General features: G+C 43.3%; 1 protein-coding gene across 1 annotated transcript; it reads left to right on the forward strand.

The window, feature by feature from the left end:
* Positions 1 to 7,620: 7,620 nt before the first annotated feature.
* On the forward strand, positions 7,621 to 23,614 carry YTHDF1 (YTH N6-methyladenosine RNA binding protein 1). The gene is made up of 5 exons (XM_044455317.1): positions 7,621 to 7,879; positions 10,159 to 10,183; positions 12,560 to 12,639; positions 18,078 to 19,607; positions 22,017 to 23,614. The coding sequence occupies exons 1-5, from the start codon at positions 7,853 to 7,855 to the stop codon at positions 22,041 to 22,043; spliced, it is 1,689 nt and encodes a 562-aa protein (XP_044311252.1). The 5' UTR covers positions 7,621 to 7,852; the 3' UTR covers positions 22,044 to 23,614.
* Positions 23,615 to 25,069: the final 1,455 nt, after the last annotated feature.

Below are 25,069 nucleotides of genomic sequence, written 5' to 3' on the forward strand. Positions count from 1 at the left end.
CCTGGACAGGGCAGGAAGGAAAAGGTAAACTGTTTACACCAAGTAAGAAGAGCGTGGAAATGTATGCAAAGGGGGGGGGGCGGTGAGAGATTCAGCAATAGTTAAAATGAAATGCCTTTTAAACTGAGTACATTCCTCACATGTAGAGATTATTAACACTGAGCAGAAAAGAGGGGAGTCGGTCATTTAGGGTGAACGTTAGCTGAGATGGCAGAAAGATTTACAACTGCCATGCTGGCTAGGGAGAGCTTGGAGCTGTACCAACTAAGGCATGCACAGAACTGCACCCTAAAGGGCTGGACTTGTTTAGTATTTACTCCATTTAAGAAAAGAAGGTGCACGGAGTGTGTTTGCAGCCCGCGACTCCCTGGCCCATATTCAAAAATTCCTCCTTTTTATGACAAGGAAGTCGAGTTGTCATTTGGTGCATTGAGTGCCAGAGAGGTGTAGTGGCTAGAGTACTGAAGCGGGAAATAGATGCCTGGGGTTATAGTACCCATTTGGTCCTAAAGCACCCTGGGTGCCTTTGGGCCAGTCACACAGGCTCAGCCTAACCTACCTCACAGGGCTGTTGTGAAGATAAAATGAAGAGGAGCACTATTTGTAAACCACCTTAGCTTCCTTGCAGGAAAAACGGGCAAGACAAAAATATAATAAATAAGCACAGTTTTGTCTTAGTGCAGGTACACTAAGACTTTCATGAATATTTTTGGGACTTTCTCCTTCTGAAGAATAGTACAGAAAAGTTAAATACCTAGGGACCGTTATGGAAGCCCACACAATTGTCAAGGAAGTCAACATGCTTTGTATGGGGAATGATGAGTCCCCCACACCTGCCATAGGGCCAAAGATATTTTGGACCCACACCTAACAAAAATAGAGGCATAATGAACTAATGATCATGTGAATAAGCCTCTATCAGCCCATTAAAAACATAGTTGCTACTTTATACAGGTTTTATTAAAATAAAATAAAATTTAATAAATTTTATTAAATTTAATTAAGCCTGCTAAAATTTACATACACATAAAAATATTTCTAAACAAAGGTTTATTTCCCCCGCCAGAGTGGTTTTCCCCAGGACTGATGCCCTCTAGATATGCTGAACTACAACTCCCATCTTCCAGCTGCTGTGGCTGGGGTGATGGGAACTGTGGTCAGAGACATTTGAACAACACCAGGTTTGAGAAGACTATGCTCAAGATGTAGCAGTCCCATTTTCTAGACAGCAGGAGGAAAAGTCCACACCTTTAGCAATTTAAGGTCATTTAATGAAGGCAGTTCTCCTCCGTCTGATACTCAATTCTGTAGCATTACACAGATATACATTGTTTCTCTTGCATCTGTACACCAACCCTGCTGGGCTCTGCAATTTAGCAGTACTTAAATTTGCTGTTTTCCTTCTCCCTCCCAATCCCCTTTCCTTTAGTATCATGTTTTTACGATTGGAAACCTACAAGCAGGGATGGTCTTTAAAACAACTCAATGAGCCACTGTGGGAGCCATTTTGGGTAAAGGGCAGGATTAAAAAAAAACCTTCACATATATAAAATATTTTTTACTAGTCTCTTACTAAAAGGAAAAGGATATTGCAAGAAAATATTCCCTCAAAATATTGATGACTCAATATTGAAAATATTGAGTCATCAATACTCAATGGTATTATTATGGTTGTAAGACCAATCTATCATATCATTATTGATGCATCTTACTTACTGAACTAGAAAAGCTTCTACTCCTCATCCACAAAGTAGAAAACAAAAGCACAATTGCCTTCTGGGGCATCTTTAACTTCCATGCTCCACCCAACCAATTAACTATTTTGTGTGCGCAATCAGCCATTTAAAGCTACAAGCAGTTTTAAGCCTGATCTGGGACACACGCCAAACATGAAATGTACCCAAAGCATAGTGGCTATATCAGGGGGTGGTTAACTGTGGTCTTCCAGAGGTTGGTGAACTACAACTCCCATCTTCCACCACCATATACCATGCTGGCTGGGGCAGATGGAAGCTGGAGTCCATCTGTATTAGGAGGACCAAAGGCCCCCCACCTGTGGGTGAGAGTATTCTGAGTACTACTGGATCACCCAGGTTCAGATCTGAAATAGCGTGACGCTCTTGACCACAATCTCTTAGCCCAGGGGTGCGAAACCTCCGACTTTCCATGGCTTCCCCAGACACACTTCCCTGTCTCCAAGCTGCAACTGTTTCATGATTTCCTGGATTTTGAGCAGTTTGTCACCTATTAAAAGAGGTTGAAATGCCTCTTCTGGGGCTGTTAATAACAGTAAATGTTATACGCTAAAATATGTTGGGTTTTTTGGTCCCACCAACCAAGTCTCAATCTTAGTCTTCTACAATCTCAAGAAAGTGGAATTTGGCCCTCTAGCTGGAAGAGGCCCTCTGTTAGCCTAACCTACCTCACAGGATCACTTGCGGACATTTGTGAAAAAGTGTATTCTACTCTGAGCAAGCTGAAGGAGTACAAGGTAAAGGTTCCCAGTAGCAAGGTATGGCTGTGAAAGCTGGACCATAAGGAAATCTGAGCGCTGAAGAATTGAGGCCTTTGAATTGTGGTGCTGGAGGAGACTCCTGCGAGTCCCTTGGACCGCAAGGCGATCAAACCGGTCAGTCCTAGAGGAGATCAACCCTGACTGCTCTCTAGAAGGCCAGATCCTGAAGATGAAACTCAAATACTTTGGCCACCTAATGAGAAGGAAGGACTCCCTGGACAAGAACTGGGAACAATAGACGGCAAAAGAAGAAGGGGACGGCAGAGGATGAGGTGGCCAGATGGAGTCATAGAAGCAGTCGGTGTGAAATTAAGTGGACTCCAGGAGATGGTGGAGGACAGGAAGGCCTGGAGGAATGTTGTCCATGGGGTCACGATGGGTCGGACACAACTTTGCGACAAACAACAACAACAACAAATAAAAGATTTGGCTAATTCTGTCAAGATTTCTTGACCTCACAGGCATAATTCTGAGTAATTTTAATAGCAGTTCCATCCCAGATACCTGGATTCTAGTTACCATTGGGGGAAACCCACCTGAAGGAAACCCTTTTGAGGTAGAGAGTTGGTCAGTGGAACAACATCACAAATTGTAGGGATTTGGGAGCCTCCAAACAGTGTAGGGGAAGGGGGGCTTTAGCACAGCAAGAGAGCATGAGTTACACAAACTGAGACAGTAGCTCAGCATCCTCTACCCAGACAATTCAATGCAACCAAGTCAAGCCAAGGGTCAAATGCAAAAATTGTTCTGAAGGTTTATATGCAAATATGGGGTCCATGTTTTTCAGCTGAGGGTAATCACAAACCAATTATGTTGGAAACATGTCTTCCCAGTTTGGAAAGAGTATCACAAACCACTGGAGCATTTTGGAGTTCAGATCAAGCCATAAATTAATATCTTTATTGATTGATTTATTTGAAGCATTTTTATGGCACTCCTCAGCCAAAACGGCTCCCAGAGTCACTCACATGTGCTCAATTAAACAAGACATAATAATACATCGTTCATAAGGGGATGAAGAAACCCTAATGCATTGTTTTCCAGATAATGTCCCATAAAAGTGTTTAACATTTATTGTATGCCTATTAAATAAGCAGATGAAACTATGTGCCCCCAAGGTAAGCATCATTCACCTAATTTGGATTGTGTTGTGCCACCTTTAGAAACACAACTGGAGTTGCTGTTTCAAGGTAGCCATATTTACCTAAAAGATGCCAATGTGACTTGAAAGCCCAGACCTTAAAGCCAATCTATTTCAATATCAAAATTCCCAGGCATCATCTTCTGACACAGACACACACACACCTCCTGCTGGGATCCCCCCAACAAATGAGATGGCTAGTGACCAGGGGAAGCAGGTATTTTCAGCTTTGGTGTTTCACTTAAGCTCTCCTGCTTAATTTGTTATCATTTGTGTGTCAAGGAAATTCTTCTTTATTTCTTTGGGTCATTTTAGCAGGGTTTTCGGACACAACATCACATTCTGCTGTTTGGTTATGATTGTTTCTTACCTTTGTTTTCTTTTTTCTTATTGAAGAGTAGTAAATGATTTTTAAACATTTAAACAAGTGAACATACAAACCAATAAAACTAGTCCCATTATGACCATGGACAAAGCAAAGGCTGTGTAGTCCCTTTGTTTGTCTGCAGGTTGTGTCCTTAGGCCCTTCACAGGGTCACGTCCTCTAGAACAAGCTATAATTAATGACAATTCTAGAACACTACTGCTTTGCCCTAATATTTAACATATTTATTTATTTAAAATGGCTTTTAGGCCACTTTTATGTGTTCATTTCTCTCAGGGACATATAAACAATAAAACCAAAGGAAATTATGCAAACCAAATGAAAATCAGTCAGTGAAAATGCTACAAAACACCCGCAACAAAACACTAATAAAGCCAGCACATCGAATATAGAAACCCCAACAAGAACCAGTGGGTCATCAGAGATTTCCTTGAAGGCTTATGCAGAAGTGGAACCAGCAAACCCCTGACAGAAGCAGATGTCAGAAGCCTTTAAGGGCCATCACTGAAAGGTGCCAGGAGCCTTAACAGAAATCTCCCTGCTGATGAGTAGCACAGTTTACACGGCAAGTGCCCACAGGACCAGGGGGCCTGCAGGAACTTGCAAGGACTGGCGCTTGTGCAATCATACAGCATGACTGGGAGCTGAAGTGCTCTAGAAAAGCCCTCCTGTACTGCTTAGTTTTGTCACAATGTAGACCTTCATGGTGGCTGCCTTGTGGTCGTGATCCGGCCTCTGCCCTTGCCTTTGGTCTGACCTGCCTTGCCAAGCACCTCCTCCTTATCTGATTTTGCCTTTCCAGTATCTGACCTCAGCCTGCATTTGGACTCCTTCCTTACTTCTGGCCTCTTGCACCCTGCTAAAACCTCCATTCTTCCCCAGCATTCCTGGTGTTCTAGCTGTTGACACCTGCTGCTCATGTCCTGGTGTTAACGAAAGGCCTTTTCATTCTCACTACTCTAAGCACATTTGGTGGTGCAAGTGAAGGGTTTGGATGAATTCGAAGAGAGTGGCTTTGGGAAGAGGTGGTCCTTCAACTAACCATTTGAGTGTTTGCAGCATGTCTACTAAAGCTCCAATGCTCAGTCAGCTGATGATACATAAACCAACTACTAGCCTCTACCAACACTCAGGCAGTCATATTCTGTACTGTTTGAAACCTCCAAACTGTCTTCATGGGCAGCCCCATGTAAAGTGCATTACATAGTCCATTCTGGATGTCTCTAGAACATGAATCAGTGAGGCAAAATCCTCTCTTTCTAGATAGGATGGTCCGCCAATTGCAATCCTAAGCTGGTAAAAAGCATCCCTGGTAAGTACAGCACGTCACACACCTACCAGAAAGCCAAGGCTCTAACACAACAAGATCAACAGGGGCAGGAAAGATTATTTTGGCACAGATAAATGTAACAAGATTTGCTGTGCACTAACTGCTGCTGGATGAACAGGGTGGCCACCTGCAGCTTTGGCCAAAGCAAAAGGTGCATTTCTCCAATGTGTAAGTGGACCAGCTGCTGGGGAACATGGGCAGGATATATGTTGTTACCCAGTCCTGCTTGTTGAGTCTCCCTTAAGCAGCAGTGCTGGACTCGATGGACCCTTGGTCTGATCCTGCATGTCCCTTCCCATATTCTTATGGCTCCATGCTATAGCATCCTATCTTAGCACTAGTCACTGTAGTCAGATGTATCAATCACTCTCCTTTTTCCTGTCACCAGTCCTGCTGGCCTTTAAAACAAAACATGTTTTGCATCTAATAGGCAAGAAAACTTAGCATATGGAGATTTGGTGGTTTAGGGCAATTCTGCAATACTTGCTACAAATCCTTTGTAAGAAGTCAGTTTGTTTGTTTATAACCTGCTTCATTTTCCTTCTTTGGGATGCTTCAAATCCTGGGGTTATTTCTGAGCCCTTAGTGCATGTTTTGCTGGTAACGTCACATTCCTATCTGTAACAGGACTTTCAAAACTGAGTCTCTGAAGGTTTGGTGCAACACCCTTTTATTCCTACGTACTTACTCATTGTCCAGTGTGCTCCTACCCATGTTTAGTCCAAAGGAAGTTTGCCTTGCTTAGAATCACAGAGTACATTTTATTAAGTGCAGTAATCAGCGCAAGGCATATTTTCATGTGGGGAATGAACAGGTGTACAATGGTACGTCTTTTAGCCAGAAAAAGTCCTACAACTTCCATGCATATGAGTATACCCTTTATAACCTTATCAATACTGCTTGGGTCTCTAATTAGTTCGGGGTACAATCCTACACGTTTCACCCGAAAGTCCTAGAAACTGTAGGATTTTTTTTCTGGATGAAATTCCTAGGATTGCACCTTAAGTATTATTGTTGGGCATCTGCTGCATGGCATGTAAAAATATATATGGCTCCTACTGCAATTGAAATAATACAACTCCGACTACACTCACATGAGTATTGCAGGGGGGACCCCACTTCCTGCTATAAGGCCAAAGCATCGTGTGAAACGGTCCGAGTGTGTCTGGGTGCGTGTCTGACGTGAAGCTGGGACACATGTGGGACCGACCCGACTGCCCATGGCCAGCTGCATGAGGGAAAAAGTCTTCTCTCTCCCTCCTCCGGCAGGACTCGGCATGCCTGGACATTCAGTAGAAGGGGCCTCTGCCGTGTCCGGGACACTGCGCCACGCCTGTTGAACGTCGGCCTGTCCGCCACGCGGCTGCGTAAAGGTACAGGACCCCCGCTACGGAAGGGCACGCGAGCAATTAACGGAGGGCACGTACCATGTATTAATTAAGCCAGCACTCTGGCTGGCGGGGGGCGGGACTACAGAAGCACGCCCATTTGGAGCCGTACAACCACCCGCCCGAGGTAAAACAGCGCGGCCATTTTTTTTTTAACCATCGTACTCCCCCTTCTTTTTATTGGATACGATCGGCAATAAGCCCCACTCCTGGCTGTCAATCATCCCTCTCCCCGCCTCCCAAGCCGAAGAGCGAAGGCGGGTTGGTGGGGAACTTGAAATCCGACGGTCAGAATGAGGAGGAGTTACGGCTGCGTCTTCTCGCGTAACGGACGCCGTCGCTCTCACCTCCCTACCGCGCCTGCGCAGCAGGTGGTGCCTTTATCTCGCTTCCCTCCCCCCCCCATTCCCTTCCTTCCTCTTTCGCGTACGGTCGTGCGCGTGTGTATCTATGTTCCCCCCTCTCCCGGCATGCCCCACGCGCAGAGGCGTTGACGTCACCGCAGCCCGGTCCCCGCCGCCATTGGACTGAGGAGCCTTCTCCGGCTGGCAAATAAGTGCCCGTCGTCTCCCCTCTCGCCCAGCCCCGCTTCAAGGAGAGGCGAGGAGGCGGCAGAAGGGGAGGGTAGACCCGCCACCCTTCGGGCCAAGAGCGAGAGAAGGAGCGACGAGAGAGGGCAAGGGGGAAACGAGCGGGCGGCGGCAGGTCTCCGTGTGTGGAGGCGAGCGATGTGAGAGAAGGATCCCGCGCGCGCACGGACGAGCGAACCAGCGCGCGTGCGCGCGGCCCTCTTCCCTCCCCCTCCCCCTCCTTGGCCGGAGCTCCCCCCCCCCCCCCCCCCCGGGCCCCCGGGGGGTCCCCTTCCCCCCCCCCCCCAGCCAGTCAGCCGCACTCCCTCCTCCCGGGAAAAGCAAGCGACGGGAGGGGGGAGCCCCGACCACCCAGCCACGCGCCCCTCCCCTGCTCCCCGACCGCGCACAGGCACCCCCACGCTGCCCACCCTTGCTGCGCGCTCGTGCCTGGCCGCGCCCCCTCCCCTCCCTCCTCCTCCTCCTCCTCCCCCGCCCCCTCCCCACTTCAGGGCGCATGAGAGATGTCTGCCACCAGCGTTGACCCCCAGGTAAGTGGGTCACTGGGGGCGGGAGGGCAGCAGGGGCAGCGCCTCCCTTCCCCACTCCGCGGCAGCTGCTCGCTTGCCGTGGAACCCCCGGCCCTTCTCTTGCGCTCGTCCCGCCCTCCTCTGCCTGCCTGCCCGCCTGCCTGCCTTTCTTTCTTCCTGGCACTCAGCAAGCCTCCCTGGGTGGGCCACGCGCGCTCCTTTCGGGCTGCGTGCTCCAGAGAAACTCTCGTCTTTTCCTCGCACCCCTCGTGCTTGAATATGGATCAGCGGTGTCTGGTACCGGCCAGATGGGGTCAACAACAGTTCCCATCATTACCAGGCCGGTGGAAGAGGTAGCCCAGCACATCCGCCTGGGGAAAGCCTGGTGGCTCCCCTGTACAGTATAAGGCTTCATTCGTCTTGGCTTTTCCTCTCCTGCCCTTTCAGGCCTTTGTTTTGCCCCCTTCTGAGTTTGGCTGTGCCTTTCATGTCTGTGTGTGTCTCTCCCCCACACACAGATACATGCAGCCAAGGAGGGGTGGCTATGAGCATCATGCTTTGAGAGCTGTGCACCTGAGATGTTTGAGGTGTCTGCTCAATTTGAGGATGTGCCAGACACTGGACACCTCTGATACTCATGTTGCCGGTTCCCTTAGGGAACTTGGCTGGGGCTCTGAGTATCCATTTGGAGGTAAATCTGCAGTTTCACTTGTGCAATATGTGAACCAGCCACCTAAAACCACTGTTCAGGGCCCCTTTGGAGAGCACAACCTTGGATATTATGTTTCTCTACTCGTCCATATTCCAAATACTTTGCATCTCTCACAACTTCCATGGCCCAAGTTATATAGTTTGGACCTTCTATTTAGGTCACTGTTTATTTGCCAGGCCTTGTGTTTGGTTACCTCCTTACCATGTTTAGTCTCCGTTGGTTTTCCCGTTGTTCCCTTCTTGAGCATCTGCCCCAGGGCAGGCATTTGGTCATTTCTCTGTCATCTCTCTGCCTTCTCTAAGCCACTCTTGGCTGCACTGCAGCCCAACATTCGGTTTTGGGAAGTGGGGTCTCTGCTACTCTTGTTAGAGTTATGTGTTGTGTCAGTGGCCATCCTATTTCTCCCTTTTCTTTTCCTGCGTGTTAACTTCAAAAAAATGTGTGCAGCACACTCCCTCATCTGACTGGAGGAACTTAGTATTTCTTTTCTTCCTGTCTTTGCTTTTAGGAAGCTCAGTCTGCTTGCAAACACACTTCCTTCCATCATCATCATCATCATTATTATTATTGTCGTTCTATGACTTTTATATACTTGTTTGGAGTGTTTAGATGATCTTTATCTTACGAACTCTTACAGCAATTCTTAGGCAAGTAATATCCTTATAATGCAAGAGTCTGAGGGTGAGAGGTAGTGACTTGCCTACCTAATGAAGTCATGGCTGAAATGAAATTTAGATTGGAGAATTCATATTCTTATGTGCAGAACTACATCAGTTCTACATAAGTATCTGCAGCACGGGTGACCTCCCCTCATGTTCATTTTTTGTCTCAGCCACCTCTTCTTGCCTTATTCTTTGTGTGCTGTGTTCTCTAGCACTCTACTTCTTGGTTTGTGTGCATGCTTAACTGCTGGCTTCCCCAAGATTTAATACTTTTTTTCTTGACTCACCTCTTACTCTTCTTCCTTTCCTTTTGTGCCTGGGGCACTAAGAGAACTAAGAAGTTTCTACCTCATATCATACATCTGCATTAAGGCTAACATTTCCCATGTTTGATCAGTTATAATGTAAGGTTTGGAGTTTCTCTTTCCTTCTATAAGTTTCTGCAGAAGTTAGCCCTCTTCGTTTTGTTGTCACTAGCAATTTATCCCTTGCTTTCTTCTCTCTAGGTTTCTATTTTTGTACAGAGGCATTGTGCATTTTCTTGTCTCTTTCTGCTGGGCTCAATCCCTGACCCTTACAATGATGTTCTGCTGAGGTTACTTTCTGTACTAATTCCTTGGAAGTCCCTGATAGTGCCTCTTCTATGCCCTTGACCATTTCCAGTTAGAACTAGCCACAAATAATGTGAGATAATTCAGTAGGCATCAAGTGAGTTAACAGATGTCCAAACTTTGGAGGCTAGGAAAAAGTGTGATTGGAAACTATAATTAGAAAATGTTTTAATGGATTTGCCCTATCTCTTAGTGTAGATAGCAATATTGTGAATGCATTATGAGTTACACTATGTAAATTAGAATTGTCGTTTGCTTTGTACTCTAGTGACAAGCATTATCTGTTTTCTTTTATCTTACCATGTGACATGACAGAGACCAAAAGGACAGGATAATAAAGGTAAGAAAGCAGTTGTAGACTAAATACATACTGAACTAGGCTTTCACAGATGGAATGTGGCTTTCTTAATGCTACAAAATCCTACCTGTATGCAAAACCAAGCGTCATTAACCTAGTACTGCAATCCTGAGTCTACTCAGGAGTAAGTAGCTAAGAATTAACGCCTAAGTCTGAGGTTTGCTTTAACTTTTTTGTTTATTTACGTAATAGATGTTTAACCTTCTTAGAGTAAAAGCTTTCCCAAAGCATATTACTACATGCTTTAAAATATAAAATAAGAAACTATTTGTTCTGCATTGTTGTAGTACAGGTATTCATCTCCCACTTATGATAAACAACAGTGATGTGCAGACTTTGCAAGCAGAATTATTATAAAAGAGAAGTTAAAAAATCCAAGTTTATGCAAATGTCATGTTGCTATTAGCCACTTCCTCTTCTGTTAACAGAATATAATTGGTCATTATAGTATAATACATCACTGTTCTTTTTTTCCACTGAAACTATTTTTGGAGCATTTATCCCAAAGTTTAAACTTGTCTATGAGAGCAAGGTGCAGAGACTGTATATAAAAATCAGCATTTGACAAGCTGAGGTTTAGAAAGCAAACATTCTTGCTTATAAATCATGTTGTACATGTGAATCATAATATGTATAATTGTCTACAATATAGGCCACCCAATTCTAAACTGTCGTGGTAGGAAACAATAACACATAATTGATTCATATCAGTATTCCTCCTACTTCAAGTAGATATGGGACATGAAGGGATACCATACTAGAACCACAATACACTGATAGTACAATGACTGTGGTTCTAGTAATATCAATATTGTAATAAGAAAAACATTCTTAAGGCGCAATCTTCTGGAACTTCAGACAGAAGAAAAGGCATGCAACTCTCAGCATGCTCCAGAACACTGACTGCTTCCTGCAAGGTTGCAGCTGGGCCTCTGAGGGAGAAAAAGGAGTGTGCTTTATGGAGGGGAAGGGTGGGCCCAAACTGCATGGACTCCTGTTGGCAGCCCAGCCTCCTTCCCTCCCTGGGGTTTTTATCTAAATAACGCTAAATGGTGGTCTAGGTAACATGGCCAGAATGAGACATAGCAGTGATTGCTACCGCTGTGTGTTGTCCTGGGCATTGGACGCACATAGGCATAGTCCCTATGTGCACTGGGGGCATGGGGCATAGTTTTATGCCCTGAATGGCTTTAATATCTTGTGCCTAAAAGCAGTCCATGCAAGCACAATGCTTCCTGTTATATTATTATAGTAAGTCATTAAAATTGTATAACTCCCCTAGACTAATGCAACCTTTTTCCAGATTGTTTTTGTCATTCCATAGAAGTTCAATTTTTATTAGGTATAACTTAGCAATATGCCTTCTGATTTTGCTTGTGTATAAGATCAGACTTTGATATGTCTTTCATGGCTGAGGATTTGTCATAATTTATAAAACTGTCTGGTAGTTTTGATATATCTGTTAACTTGTTTTAATTATGAGGGGCTTTCAAGCCCTCAGGGGCCCCTTTTCATATCATCTGGTTGGCCATGATACTCCTGCAGCATGTTCTAGGATGCCTGCTCATTTCACGCAGAGTACTGGCCAGGTGTCTCACTGTGTATGGAGAATACACTGGAGAACATACCTAGCACTGTTCTGCATGAAGGATAATCTGTAATGACACGCAACCTGTCTTTCAGGGAAGCTTCTCTGTATTAGTGGCTGTTAGAGGAACCTTTGATGACCCTTCAAGGAATCTCAGGTTCCCTAGGGCACAGTCTAAAAAGCTGAGTGGTTCAGATATACTTGCTAATTATAAGCATTAATCAAGAACAACGGGCAGTCTAAAATAAAGAAGTATCCTTATCTGGATTTATCTTGCCTAATAGAAAAGCATATATACTCCAGTTTACACAGAAGGATACGAAAGCCTGAACTTCAAAGACCACTCAGCTAGCATTTTACTGACCACTTCTGGCATGCCTAGCTGATCTGGAGGCCTCTCAGATTTCTGCTCTTACTTACTAAGCTGCCCAGTTTTCTTCACAAGAGAAGTATATGTTAGTGTATTGTATGAGTGTTATTCCTGTTCTTGCCAAAATAGTGTAGCACGTTGTTGAAAAACCTGCTTGCAAACTGCTCAATAACTGCCACTCAGGCTGGTTTTATAAGAAACGTTAGGATCTTGAATGCCTGGGGAAGGTTCCCCCCCCTCCAGATTGTCTTGCAATTGGATCCATTTACCTTGTTTGCATTGACAAGGCCATAGGACGAACACTGCTTTATTTACATATGCTGTCATTATGCTTTGAGAAATGGAAATTTATTGAAACCTCAGAATGTATATTGTTATAATTGCAGCTCTTTTGTTTCAGTACAAAATGGTTCTCTTCACCAAAAGAATACAGTTCATGACAACGATTTTGAGCCTTACCTTTCTGGACAGTCAAATCAGGTTAGTAATTGCTACTGGAAAATGATCTGATTTTTTAAAAAAATAGCTTTTAGGGAGTGTAGTTCATCAGGAAGTTAGGCAGCTTTTTTAAGAAAAAAAAAAAAACCTTTTTCCTGTATTGTGGAGCTGAAACTGGTGCTGCACTCCATCTGATTTCAGGTAACCAGCCCACCACTGGCTCAGATAGGTCAGTATGACTACCTGCCACCTTAGAATGTTGTGGATTTTGTTTTAAAATCCTTTATTAAGTAAAGGTCAATCTCTGGTTCCGATCAGTTAATGTTCAGGATGCTAATATCTTAAAATGCTTGAAATAAATACATTTTCATCTACAGGGAATTCTTTTAGTTAGGCATCAGCCAAAAAAAACAAAAACTAGCTTCTGAAAAGCTCATGTTCCAGAGTTACCTGCGGAAGGGAGAGGGTGTGGAAGAAAGCCAGAACTGTAGACTTGCTTGCCTGCTGTGTTTCTCCCCAAGGAGTTTTGGAATACAATTCACATTAGGATTAGGCAGCATGTCAAATGGTCAGTGCTGATTGGGGCTTAAGCATATAATTCCCTTGCCCCCCAGCAGCCTCAGGAATGTGATTTGGAGTGTGGGTGGAGAAAGCTTCACCCCTCCTTCCCACCCCACCCCTCACAGTGTTGATCCTTTCGCAAAATAAAAAGCTGCCAGGAATTCCATCCTGAAACTTTGACATCACATGTAGTTTGACCTTTGGTCACATAGATCAAGCACTGAGTACACTTTGAGTATAAATAGCCTGCCTTCACCCTCCCCCCCTTAAGGGAAATGAGCTCCTTCGTACTCTTGGGTGTTAAACTACTGTAGATGAACTAGCTAATGTAAGTCTTACTGAAAAGGTTGGCCCAACTTTTCTCATTCTCTTTGATCTTGATGAATATGTATGTATCTCAGTAATAGTTCTGGCTGTAGACCTTTTCAGCAATTTCCAGCTTCTGGAATGATTTACGTTTTTAACCAATTTCATCCTTGTGATAGTCCTGTGTGGGAATAATTTCTCTGTAAAGGCTTCCCATTGGCCTTCATAGCCACCATGAGACTTCATCCTGAATTGCGCTCATTCAGGCCCAGGTGTCCTACTTTCAGCATAGTATGCTAGTTCTTTTTATATGGTATCTTAGGTGACACAATGTGGAGCAGCTGTGGACCCTTTTATTTAAATCATTCTCTTCAGGATTAGAAACTGAGCATGTGTTTCCTTCTTTGTCAGGTTGAGTATGACTTGGGGAATGTTGTCTTACCCAGTAAAGTAATGTGTGTGATGCAGTTTGCTTGTCAGCTGAAATTACTCCTAGAGTTGAACTGAGCAGTGTCTTTCTGCCACTGGAACAGACAGAACTGGTGAAAGGGACTTCCCAGCCCTGCTCCTGCATCTCTCAGCAATGCTTCAGAAACTGGGGAGGCTCCTTAAAACTGGGACTGGGCTGAATACTGGAGGGCTTTGGGGCTGGGGAGGGAAGGTTACTTTCCGGCAACTTGGGCATGCCGTAATAGGACCCTTTCCACTGTATGCTAATGTCACACTGTACTTCAGATGATAATGGAGAGAGATGGATGGGGATAGTTGAATGCAGCAGCTGTTGCTTCATTACACTGTGTTGGACTAGGTTATCTTCAGATCTTCTGTGCTAAACCTTTAGCTTTCTAACTAATCTATTTTTCCCAAAAATGGATTAAATAGACCTTCCTCAGCCTGGTGCTCTCCAGAGGCTTTGGCCTACAACATTTTGTCATTTCTGACAGTGGACAAACAGCCTTTGGAGCAGACCAAAGGCCTGTCCAGACCAGTGTTCTGTTCTTACATTGGTCAGCCTGGCCTCTCATGTGCTGCAGCAACTCGTACGCAGAGGCAAACTGCCTCCAGTACTGGAGGTAATGCATAGCTGACCTACCCAGTAACCATTTTTGTTGTGAGCCGCCCCGATTTTGTTGTGAGCCGCCCCAAGGCTTTGTTGCGATGGGGGCGGCATGGAAATGTTTTAAAATGATATGTCTGCATTTTAGTAGATCTCCAAATACCTGTGATTGATATAGCTGCATTTTTCTAATTCACATGGCTCTATAGTTATCTTGGATCATGATGTGTAGTGCTTTTCAATGTAGACTTCCATATATCAAGAATTCCATAGTCTGAATCATTTGTGTGCCAAGCTTTGAATCATTCCTCAGTGTAAATTGACCCAAGCCACTCCTGTGGGGAACGGTAACTTGGAAGAAGTTCAGTAAGACCTGGCACTCATCATTAATGTGTGTCACAGTTCTTCCATGCAATGCATATTAGATTTCTACTGGTTGTTGGTGAGGCAGTGACTGCCAATAAGAATCTGGTCACTTTTTCTGCAGAAAGCTCCTTGTGTTGCACTGCATACATATGGGCCATCTTATCAGGGTGGACTGATAACTAAATTGAAAAGGTAAATTGCCAGGCTAAGATTGTGATTCCAGAGGCTTCAGTGCTGTTGACTGTATTCTAAAACATAGAATTCCATGTAAAAGGAAAAAATGCTAAAATGAAGATAGGATTGGCCTTGGAGGGGAACAGAAAGGCAAAGGAAGACCCCCAGACCCTGCCATACTGGTTACAACCCTGATTACCATTAACAACATGAATGTACATACCATATTTTTCCGTCTATAAGACGCCCCCATGTATAGGACGCCCCCCACTTTTCCTACCCAGCTCCAGCGAACAAGCTGCCCTGCGCACGCCGCTTCGCCGGCCCCCGCGTGTGCGCACTGCTCCCCGCCTGTGCTCACTGCCTTTGTGCGCCGCCACGCCCCCACCTGTGCTCATTGCCCACCGCACACCAGTCCCCCCCCCGTGCGCTCATGGCTGTCCCCCCTCATGTATAAGACACACCTTTTTAAGTAAATGTTTTAAAGAAAAAGTAGCATCTTATACACAGAAAAATACGGTAGAACATAGACACAATTAGATGTGCTTTAGAAATTACTTCCCTGTTATATGGTTTTAAAAATTTGAACCTATAAAAAACTATATGTGCTCTCTGTGTGTACATATTATCTTACTATATCACATATCCCATTTTATCAGTGTTTTATACTGTTGGTTGTTGGCATACATTGCATTTTGTGGCTGCTTCTGAAATGCAATGGGTTCGCTGCATAATTTCTTACCTCCTGGTGCAAGCTGAGCAAAATAGCTTTATAGTTTACCAGAAAGGGGACCCTGCTTTATCCTGCTTGCTCAATGTGGAAACTTTAGACATTAGGTTACAATTATTTTGGAATGCTTCGGAGGTCAGAAATACTATAGGTTGAACACCTGCTAGCTTAAATCACTTTTAATTGTGATCATTTCTAATTGGAATAGAGTGTTGTTGTTTTTCCAAGTTTATATTGTCTACATAATTTGGAAAGGTATGAATATGTTTACCCTCTCATGTGATGTATGTCATCTTAAGGAAAGCTAATGTGTAAAAATGCAATAATGGATTTAGAGAATGTTCCTATATCCTTTCACAATTTTTTTCCTCAGTGCAAGAATAAAACACACCTTTTTTTGTCCTAAAATCTGGTAGTTTTCACAATAAAAATGGGTTGTTGGCTGAAGGGGCCTCATGGTTTTGAGCAGGATAAACCAGAGGGCCATGGTAGATAGCACTATTCTAAATAAAGTAACTCTAGTAGGGTGGGACTGGCCTGGGAGGGAAAAAGAAGGAGGGGGGAGCTGGACTTTGAGAAGAGAGATGAAGATAAGTTGGCATTGCAGCTGTGTTATGGAACATTGCAAGGGTGTGGAAGCAAAGGCAGCTTAGAGGATAAGGGAAACAAGTGAGTTTAAAGGAAGATGACTTAGTGTTAAGAGGGAACTGCAAGAAATTAGAAAAGGCATGAAACAGGGTGGATAAGAATCAATGCTTTAAAAAATACAGTAACAAATCAGTTTATTTAAATTGGATTTTTTAATAAAATGCCTTTTGAGGAAAGATCTATCTAAAGATAGTTTTCTGTTTATGATATATTATAGTCCAACTGTTATTCATCATGAAATAATTAGTTTTTAATTATGTAACGTTTAAATTTTTTGGTAAATGAATTCCATTAATCCATTTACAATGCCATTCTCTTCTAGAGGTTTCTATAAGATTATTGGGCAATCTTTCTAACTTAAAGATATTGTCACAGATGCTTGGTTTACAGTTCTCAGAACTGTGAATTTATGTCTACAGAGATTGCATGGACATTCTGCACAGCAAAAATGTTATGAAATAAACATACAGAGTTGAGAAAAAAACCTTAATCCCATTGTTCCTTTGCAAATCTATGTACACAGAATCATCCCCTTGCCTCTGAAATGTGAAGCTTCCAAAAAAAAAAAAAAAAAAAGAAGCAACTTGTTGGGAGTGGAATAGATTTGCACAAGAAGTTAAGTTTGAGGAGGGAGGGGCAAGCAGTAAAATAAAAGTAAAACCCTTTGAGCAGAATACTCCACAAGTCTTTGAGTCTTTTTGTGTGTAGCCTGAGGTTTATCACATTATTCTTTCCCTGGAGGAAAAATTCTGTAATGGCAGCAGGCCATAAAAGAGACCTAGTTTGGGAATATGTTAATAACGGTCCTCTACGTATGGGCAAGGCATGCATGCAAATTATGCAGAAAACCATGATTTAAATCTAGTCTTATTGGTGACTGATTTAAATCGATCTGATTTAAATCATATCTACCCTGAGGCAGAATATGGTGGGTTGCAGTATATGACCAAAATACCTGGCTAGACAGACAGTTAGGGCAACAGAATTCGGGGTAGGTAAGATGACTGAAGAATGTTAGTGGAAATAGCTGGTGTATGGACTAGAGTTGTGAGAATGAATTTTTATAAAAGGTCAGAATTTACAAAGTTATGTAGGAAGTAGTAGCATGGTTTGGTAACTAAATCTGAGGTGGAAGAGCAGAGGGTACAAGTTTCACAGGGAGGTAAATGGGACTCTCAGTGGAGACGGATTTGTATTAAAAATTTCTTCCTAGCATTTTTGATGGTTTACCTAGAAGACTGAATTTTATTTCAAACAAGACAGTTTTTTTAGAAGAATCCTTTTTTAATTAATATTTTGCAATATGGCTGAATAATGTTGGTGTACTGTTTGAGAACATTTAAAGGACTCTGGGATTCCATATTACGGCATTGCAGCCTTTAAATGTAGCTTAAGCATAGCTCTCTGGTTACCAAAGTTAGAGGAGATTTAAGAGATGCCCAGTGAAAGTCTCCATGTCTTTGAGGGTTAACCTATGAAATGCTCTGTTATCTAAGAAATAAATTTTAGTCTAACTGTTAAAAAGCAATTATTAAAATGCTATGCATGTGGTAGTGACTGCAGAGGATTTGAGCTTTTTAAAAGCATACTTTCTGATTCGAATAGCATCACAAATCTCTGACTTCTTGTTTTTAACAGAACAACAGCTATCCATCAATGACAGATCCCTACCTGTCCAGTTATTATCCGCCTTCTATTGGCTTTCCCTACTCTCTCAGTGAAGCACCATGGTCAACTGGAGGAGACCCTCCTATCCCATACCTCACTACTTATGGACAACTCAGTAACGGTGACCACCATTTCATGCATGATGCTGTGTTTGGACAGCCAGGTGGACTGGGGAACAGCATCTACCCACACAGATTTAACTTTTTCCCGGAAAATCCGCCTTTCTCCGCATGGGGAACGAGTGGGTCTCAAGGGCAGCAGACTCAGAATTCTGCCTATGGAAGTAGCTACAGCTACCCACCCAGCTCTCTGGGTGGTACCATTGTGGATGGGCAGACTGGATTCCACAGTGAGACTTTAAATAAAGCTCCCGGGATGAACAGCATTGAACAAGGAATGGTTGGACTGAAAATTGGAGGGGATGTTACAACGTCTGCAGTGAAAACGGTAGGGTCAGTGGCGAACAGTGCTGGGATGACAGGCACTTTGTCTGGCAATGGTGGCTCAAGTATAAACCTGCCTGTTTCCAAGCCAACTTCTTGGGCTGCTATTGCCAGCAAACCTGCAAAACCTCAGCCCAAGATGAAAGCAAAAAGTGGGCCTGTAATAGGTGGGGCTTTACCTCCACCTCCCATTAAGCATAACATGGACATAGGCACGTGGGATAATAAAGGTCCAGTGGCCAAAGTCCCAACTCCTCAGCAGATCCCTTCTCCTCAGTCAGTCCCACAGCCACAAATTATTCAGCCTATTCCTGCCCAGCCACCTCCGCTGACCCAGCTGCCATATCAGAACCCTCAGCCGCCGCCGCCGCCACCACAGAACCGGTGGGTGGCGCCGCGCAACAGAAATGCAGCTTTTGGTCAAAGTGCAGGAACTGGTAATGAGAGCAACTCGCCTGGCGCTACCCCAGCTAACTCCATCCCAAGTGGCGAATCCCATCCTGTCCTTGAAAAACTGAAAGCAGCACACAGTTACAACCCTAAGGATTTTGAGTGGAACCTTAAAAATGGGCGTGTATTCATAATAAAGAGCTATTCCGAGGATGACATTCATCGTTCCATCAAATACTCCATTTGGTGTAGCACAGAACACGGCAACAAGCGTTTGGACAGTGCTTTCCGCTCTATGAATAGCAAGGGGCCGGTCTACTTGCTCTTCAGTGTCAATGGCAGTGGGCATTTTTGCGGGGTGGCGGAGATGAAGTCATCGGTGGACTATGGCACCAGTGCTGGGGTCTGGTCTCAGGACAAATGGAAGGGGAAGTTCGATGTCAAGTGGATCTTCGTGAAAGATGTGCCCAACAATCAGCTCCGACATATCAGGCTGGAGAACAATGACAACAAACCCGTTACAAACTCCCGTGATACTCAGGAGGTGCCCTTAGAAAAAGCAAAGCAAGTGCTTAAAATTATTGCTACATACAAGCATACCACCTCCATCTTTGATGACTTTTCTCATTATGAAAAGCGCCAGGAGGAGGAAGAGGTGGTGAGAAAGGTAAACTGGCTTTGGAATATTTTATTAAATGGGGGAAGGAAATACTGGATGGTGGGTGAGTCTAAGGGTGCCTGTTTTATTCTTTAGAAGCCTGTACTTGAAATGTGATGGTGATAGCAGTGGCATCTATACCCCACCTTCCTTTGGAAGTAGCCTTATGCGGAACCCTATGTCTGAGTTGTTCTTTTTTGGACTGTAGATTTAAGGTGCAGACTGTCAGCAACCACACATGTAACTATTTGTAATTTAAATAGCTTGGATGGGTCTGAGCCTTCAAAGGTGGCCTAGATTCATAGGTGTGTTGATGAAGGTGTAGGGTGTTCTGCTCCAGGTCCTGGAAGAACTGAGGGTGAAATCCAAACCCACCAGCTCTCCCTGTATTGAACAGTAAGTGCTTCTGTTTGCACGTGGGAAGAGGCAGACATTCTTATTGCAGCCTCTTGTGACTTCTCTTCTGCTCTGGGGAGCCCCTGGTCTTTGGCAGTCCATGCGGAGATGTTACTTTAAGGAAGACCTGGAAAGGTTCCATGAGCCAGTGAAGCAGCTGCTTATACCAGTTTGGATCTTGACCTAAATTTAGCAAAGTGGACTTCTTTATCAGTACACACTCAGCAAGTGCACCAACTTTACAAATAGTTGCAACTAATCATTTGTAGCAATATGTAACAGCCCAGGGAGACTGAAAATCCTGGCACCTAGAACTTTAAAGAAAGCATACACAGCTGCACAATTTTCAGGAAATAAGAAAGAAAGCACCAGAATGGTGGGAGTCAACTGAAAATGGGTTTTATGTCCGAAGTAAACCTTTACTGTTATAATACATGCCCATTTAGTGCAGTCACAGTCCAGCAGTCATATAAATCTGGAAAGTAAAATACACTAAAATGTTTTAAATGTTACAAAATGAAATTTGCTAATGCTACTAGTAAGACAAGAGATAAGAGATGCTCATGGATTTATGGAAGTCAAGAATGGAGTAGGAGAATTGGAGGGTGTGATACAAGCAAAATGTTAGAAGTGAGAATAAACTGGTCATGCAAAGTAGACGGTACCCTTCCTTAGCTTCACTCCAGAAGATAGTCTTGTACACACATCCAGGAAACCAGAGCAAATGTTTTGAGCTGCTCTACTTGCACCTTCTCCTACTTGACTAAGTGGAAGCAGTTTCTCAGGTGTCATGTTGATTCTCATTAAAGCTTGTAGTCAAAAAATTACAGAGAAATCTGAGAATGTGATAGCTATATAATGCTGTCCAAGAAGAACATTAAGTTGGAAGTTTCTGCCCTTTTGTCCAGGGTCAATTGTTACCTGAAATGCTTCCATCTCATAGTTCCCTGAGGGCAGAGGATAATGTACTGTTTCTCAAAGTGAAGCTTTCCATAGCATCACTTGTTTTCATACTAAATTATAAAACAAAATTACTTTGTCCAATGCTACAATAATAATTTACCTTAATATTAAGGAAATGTCAGGTTTGGTTTCATGAATAGTGCTTGGAGGTACATCAGTGTCATTTTACGTTCCCCTTAAATCAGGCTAATTTTAAGCATCCAGAAATAAGGGCTTAGGCCAGTGTTTAATTTGCTTTAATTTAAAGCATACTTGTAGTTCAGTCAAGATGCTTGGGCCACGGTCCAAAGAAATAATGTGTGTGAGTGAGATTACCGGTGCTACTTGAGTGATAGCTTTGAAGCTGTTCCTCCATAATAAGCAAGTGCGTGTTCTGTCTGTTTGGGTGTAGGGCTGCTTAGCCAATCCCCAAACCGGGCGCTGTAGTTGTCTCCTATAGTATGAACAACAGGCTGGTTTAAGAGGAGCAGCTTTTGGAAAACCTAAAACTTGGAATATTTCCATAGTGGTAACTGCTTTTGGGATGCCCCTGAGTTTCAAAGAGGACTTGCAATGATGCAGTCTGGTAGGAGGTAGGATTAGTAATGACGAAATGCAGCCATTAGCAGAATGATGCCACTCTTGTAACTTTTCCGACGGCATGTTGGCTAACACAATATTTGGGACAGTTCGTGGAACACCTAGTGCAAAGACTTGTGTAGCGCATTGTGCAGAACAGTTTGTTCAAGGACTTCTTGAACACATTTTGTGCGGAAGCTTGCGCACTAGGTTGCAAAGGCACAAGGTAATTGAGTGTGGCACTTGTACAAGGACGAAAACGGGGGTTCTGCAAGAAGTGAAAGCCTAGCAGGATTGTATCACTGGATGCAAATCTTAATGGGAAATTCTGCTGCTCCACAGGGAGGCTTCTGTGTCCATTGGACAGCTAGAGTGAATCAGACATAGAGAGAATTGCATGCCCTGTTCCTTCAACTTTGCTTCATGGCCATTCATCTTAAGATTGGCACAAGCGTTTTAATAGGTGTTTTACATTCTAATTGGATGTTTTTCTCTTTACAGGAACGTCAGAATCGAAATAAACAATAAGAATAAACATATATATGGTTTGCTATAAATATATATATACTAGAACTGATATTAAATTTGATTATGAAAAATTGAATCTTTTTAAAAAGTACTCTGGTGCTGTATTCCAGCATCAGGAGACTGTAAAGCTTTCAGCTCCAATATCTTTTTGTGCAGGGGAAATTAAATACTTGCATCTTTTAAGTACACTGTAGTGTGTTTTTATTTTCTTGTTTTTGCCCAGGTGAATATGCATTAATTTGTACCTTTTCTATGTAAAATGGTGTAGAATCCATTAATAAAGGTGTGTTCTGTTTTTTAATTTTTTAAGTTGTAAACAAGTTAATCTGTAATTGAATATTCTGAAAATATTAGTATTCCCAAAGACTTCTTAGAACTTACTTCAGCACAAATTATGTTTCTAATCTGAAAAGTCACCATAATTTTATATTTATGTGCTACAGATCCTCTTGTCTCACCATCCCTACAATTTCCTTGATTCTCTATGGCAAGCATAAAAACAAGTTGATTTTTGTTGTTGGTGTCCTTTTAAGTTAGTTTGGAGAAATAACCCATATCAAAAGCATTGACTTCAATATGGCTAAGCTTGGTTCACGTTGTATAGTTCACTTTTTCAGTTTCTGTTATTCTTGGGGGGTGGGGGCTAACGAAAAGGCCCAGATTCACAAGGATCACTTCACATGCAAGTGCAAAAATGGAAACCGCACAAGCACAATTGTGCATTTGCTGTTACTTTTATTAGACCTTGCATATGAAATATTCCTCATGGATTATACATTATAATGTCTCAAAATGGCTTCCTTATTTGGTGAACTAGTGCTTTTTAGTGGGGATTTGCGATACATCATATTCTGCAAGAAAAAGGTGAGCCATTTTGCTCTCTGCCAGCAGTTTTGTTTTGTAGCTTTTAATGATTTACATAATGGGTTCATAATTGTAGGGGCTTGGGGCAGTGTGGCTTTTAAAAGATTTTTTCCAGCTTTCCAATAATGCCATTACACACCTTGTTTTTAATCTGTCCCCTTTTTTCTTTCTTCATCTCTCCCCCACCTTAAAATGCCACTTAAATTTTTTACAGATAATGGTGAGCTTTAATATAGAATCTTAGTACAGACTCATATGATGGATTATGCTTCAGATGTTTATAATTGACTGTGTGTGTCTATTTTTTTCTGTTGGATGAGTAAAAACAACTGTTTTAAGAAACGGAATTTGCTGTCATGTTTTTGTGGAATGAGAGAGCTGTCGAAGAACTGGCCATCAACCGGAGTTTCCAAATTTAGCATGAATTCTTGGTGCCCATGCCTGTTGCTCTAGCACACCGAATCTGCACGTGTTTATTGTAGAGGATCTTTTACTTATATTAGAAAGCAAATATCTTCTGAAAACTATTTACTCAAGAGGACCTCCAATTTAAATGAAAGTTTAAGCTGTATCATTTAGACTTGTATTTAGAATCTATAGCTTTGTCTCTGGACTGTTGCTTCTGATGTAAGAAGTGATGGGGCAGCATCAGATTAACTTTTCCTCTAGGAGAATACAAGCCTTAATAAATAATACCTACTTAGCAAGTGTGATGTCATCTCATTTTTTTCCCTTAGCACCTGGGCCCCTGGGCAACTTCCGCTCTCACCCGGTCTCCACCAAGAGATGCTGGCAAAAGGACCTGATGGGAATGGCCTTGTAGAGGCTGCTTTGAGGGTTGGCGGCTACTGGCTTGGCCTTCTTGATGGACCCACGACTATTATAGTCCTCAGTGAGTGCTTTCCCTAGTGCCTTGCTCCCAGGGGAAAGCTGCAATGAAAGTGAGTAAGGTTGAGAGGAAGAGGTACTTTCTAGGTTGCTCTTCGCTAGCTGGAGCAAGGAACAGCCTCTCCCTTTGGGCTCCATTACGCTGCTCCTGGTTGTATAGAGGTATGCATGCAAAGTCTGTGTGTAACTCAGAACTACTGGGGGAGTGCATCGGAAAAATAACTTTGGTTCTATCTTACTGTCTTTAAAATTGGGTACATCATTTGCCTAGAGCCCTTTTTTAGACCTTTTCAGTTTAATAATGGCTTTTGTTCTTCAGTAGAAGAAAATGCTATCTCTAGGAGGGCTGATTCCTTTTTTGCAGTCATGCACTACAGTGTAAACAGTTGTTTAAACTGTGGTACATTCGTCAGTTCAGTTAATTCTGTTCCCTATGTATCTGTACTAGCCAGCAGCTGGGAAAGTGAGATCCATAGGGGACCCATCCAGAACCCTGTCAGCTGGCAGGAGAGTGGGAGAAGATAGTCCTCCTCCTCCCTCGTTCAGCTAGCGTTTGCTTTTAAAGCTTCCGTTGAAACAGTGGAAAGAAAGGAATAAATGTGGCACCTCCGACACTGGAGCAGTGTAAGTGGGGAGGTTGGGGGAACAGGAGGGATGTGTTGGTCCCAGGCTTCCTTGCAGCTGCCCTCGTGCATCCTGTTAGCCCCTCTTCCACCGGTGGAGCACCAGAAACGGGGCAATGGTGGGGGAGGTTTTTGCCATTACATTGATTCCCATGGCAAACCTTCACCCAAAGGGAATGCTTTCCCAGGCACTGCAACACTGCACCTTTAGCTGATGGATCCTTCAAGCCAATTAAAGGTTGCACCTCTCCTTACCAGTGTATAACTTTAGGATTTTATTTCAAAACAGTTTGGGTAATTGTCTTCTCTCCAGCTTGTGTTGAACAGCCTACCACTGAGTCCCTGTTTTCCTTTTTGGAAACTTTCCAGCATCTGTTGGTGAAATATTACTTGGAAGTAATGAGCCTGTGGCAGGACTCTATCATGACTATTGAATGCTCTATAGTTTTAAAATAAAAATATCTATGGAAAACTGGTTTGTCAAAAGGTTTTTGGCCTGGGCACTGTTGCATTACTTGTTTTTACCTGGGGGGTGGGGGGGGGGGGCAGAGTGTGAAGAAGCCTTAATTCCTTAGTCCCTTTTCCTAACTTAAAGAAGTACAGCTTGGACACTGGTTTACTGCCTTGGGTATAACTGAACTCTGACCCCTT

This window comes from Varanus komodoensis, unplaced genomic scaffold, assembly GCF_004798865.1.
Source record: "Varanus komodoensis strain SLA01 unplaced genomic scaffold, ASM479886v1 scaffold8, whole genome shotgun sequence".
NCBI classification, from domain to species: Eukaryota; Metazoa; Chordata; class Lepidosauria; order Squamata; family Varanidae; genus Varanus; species Varanus komodoensis.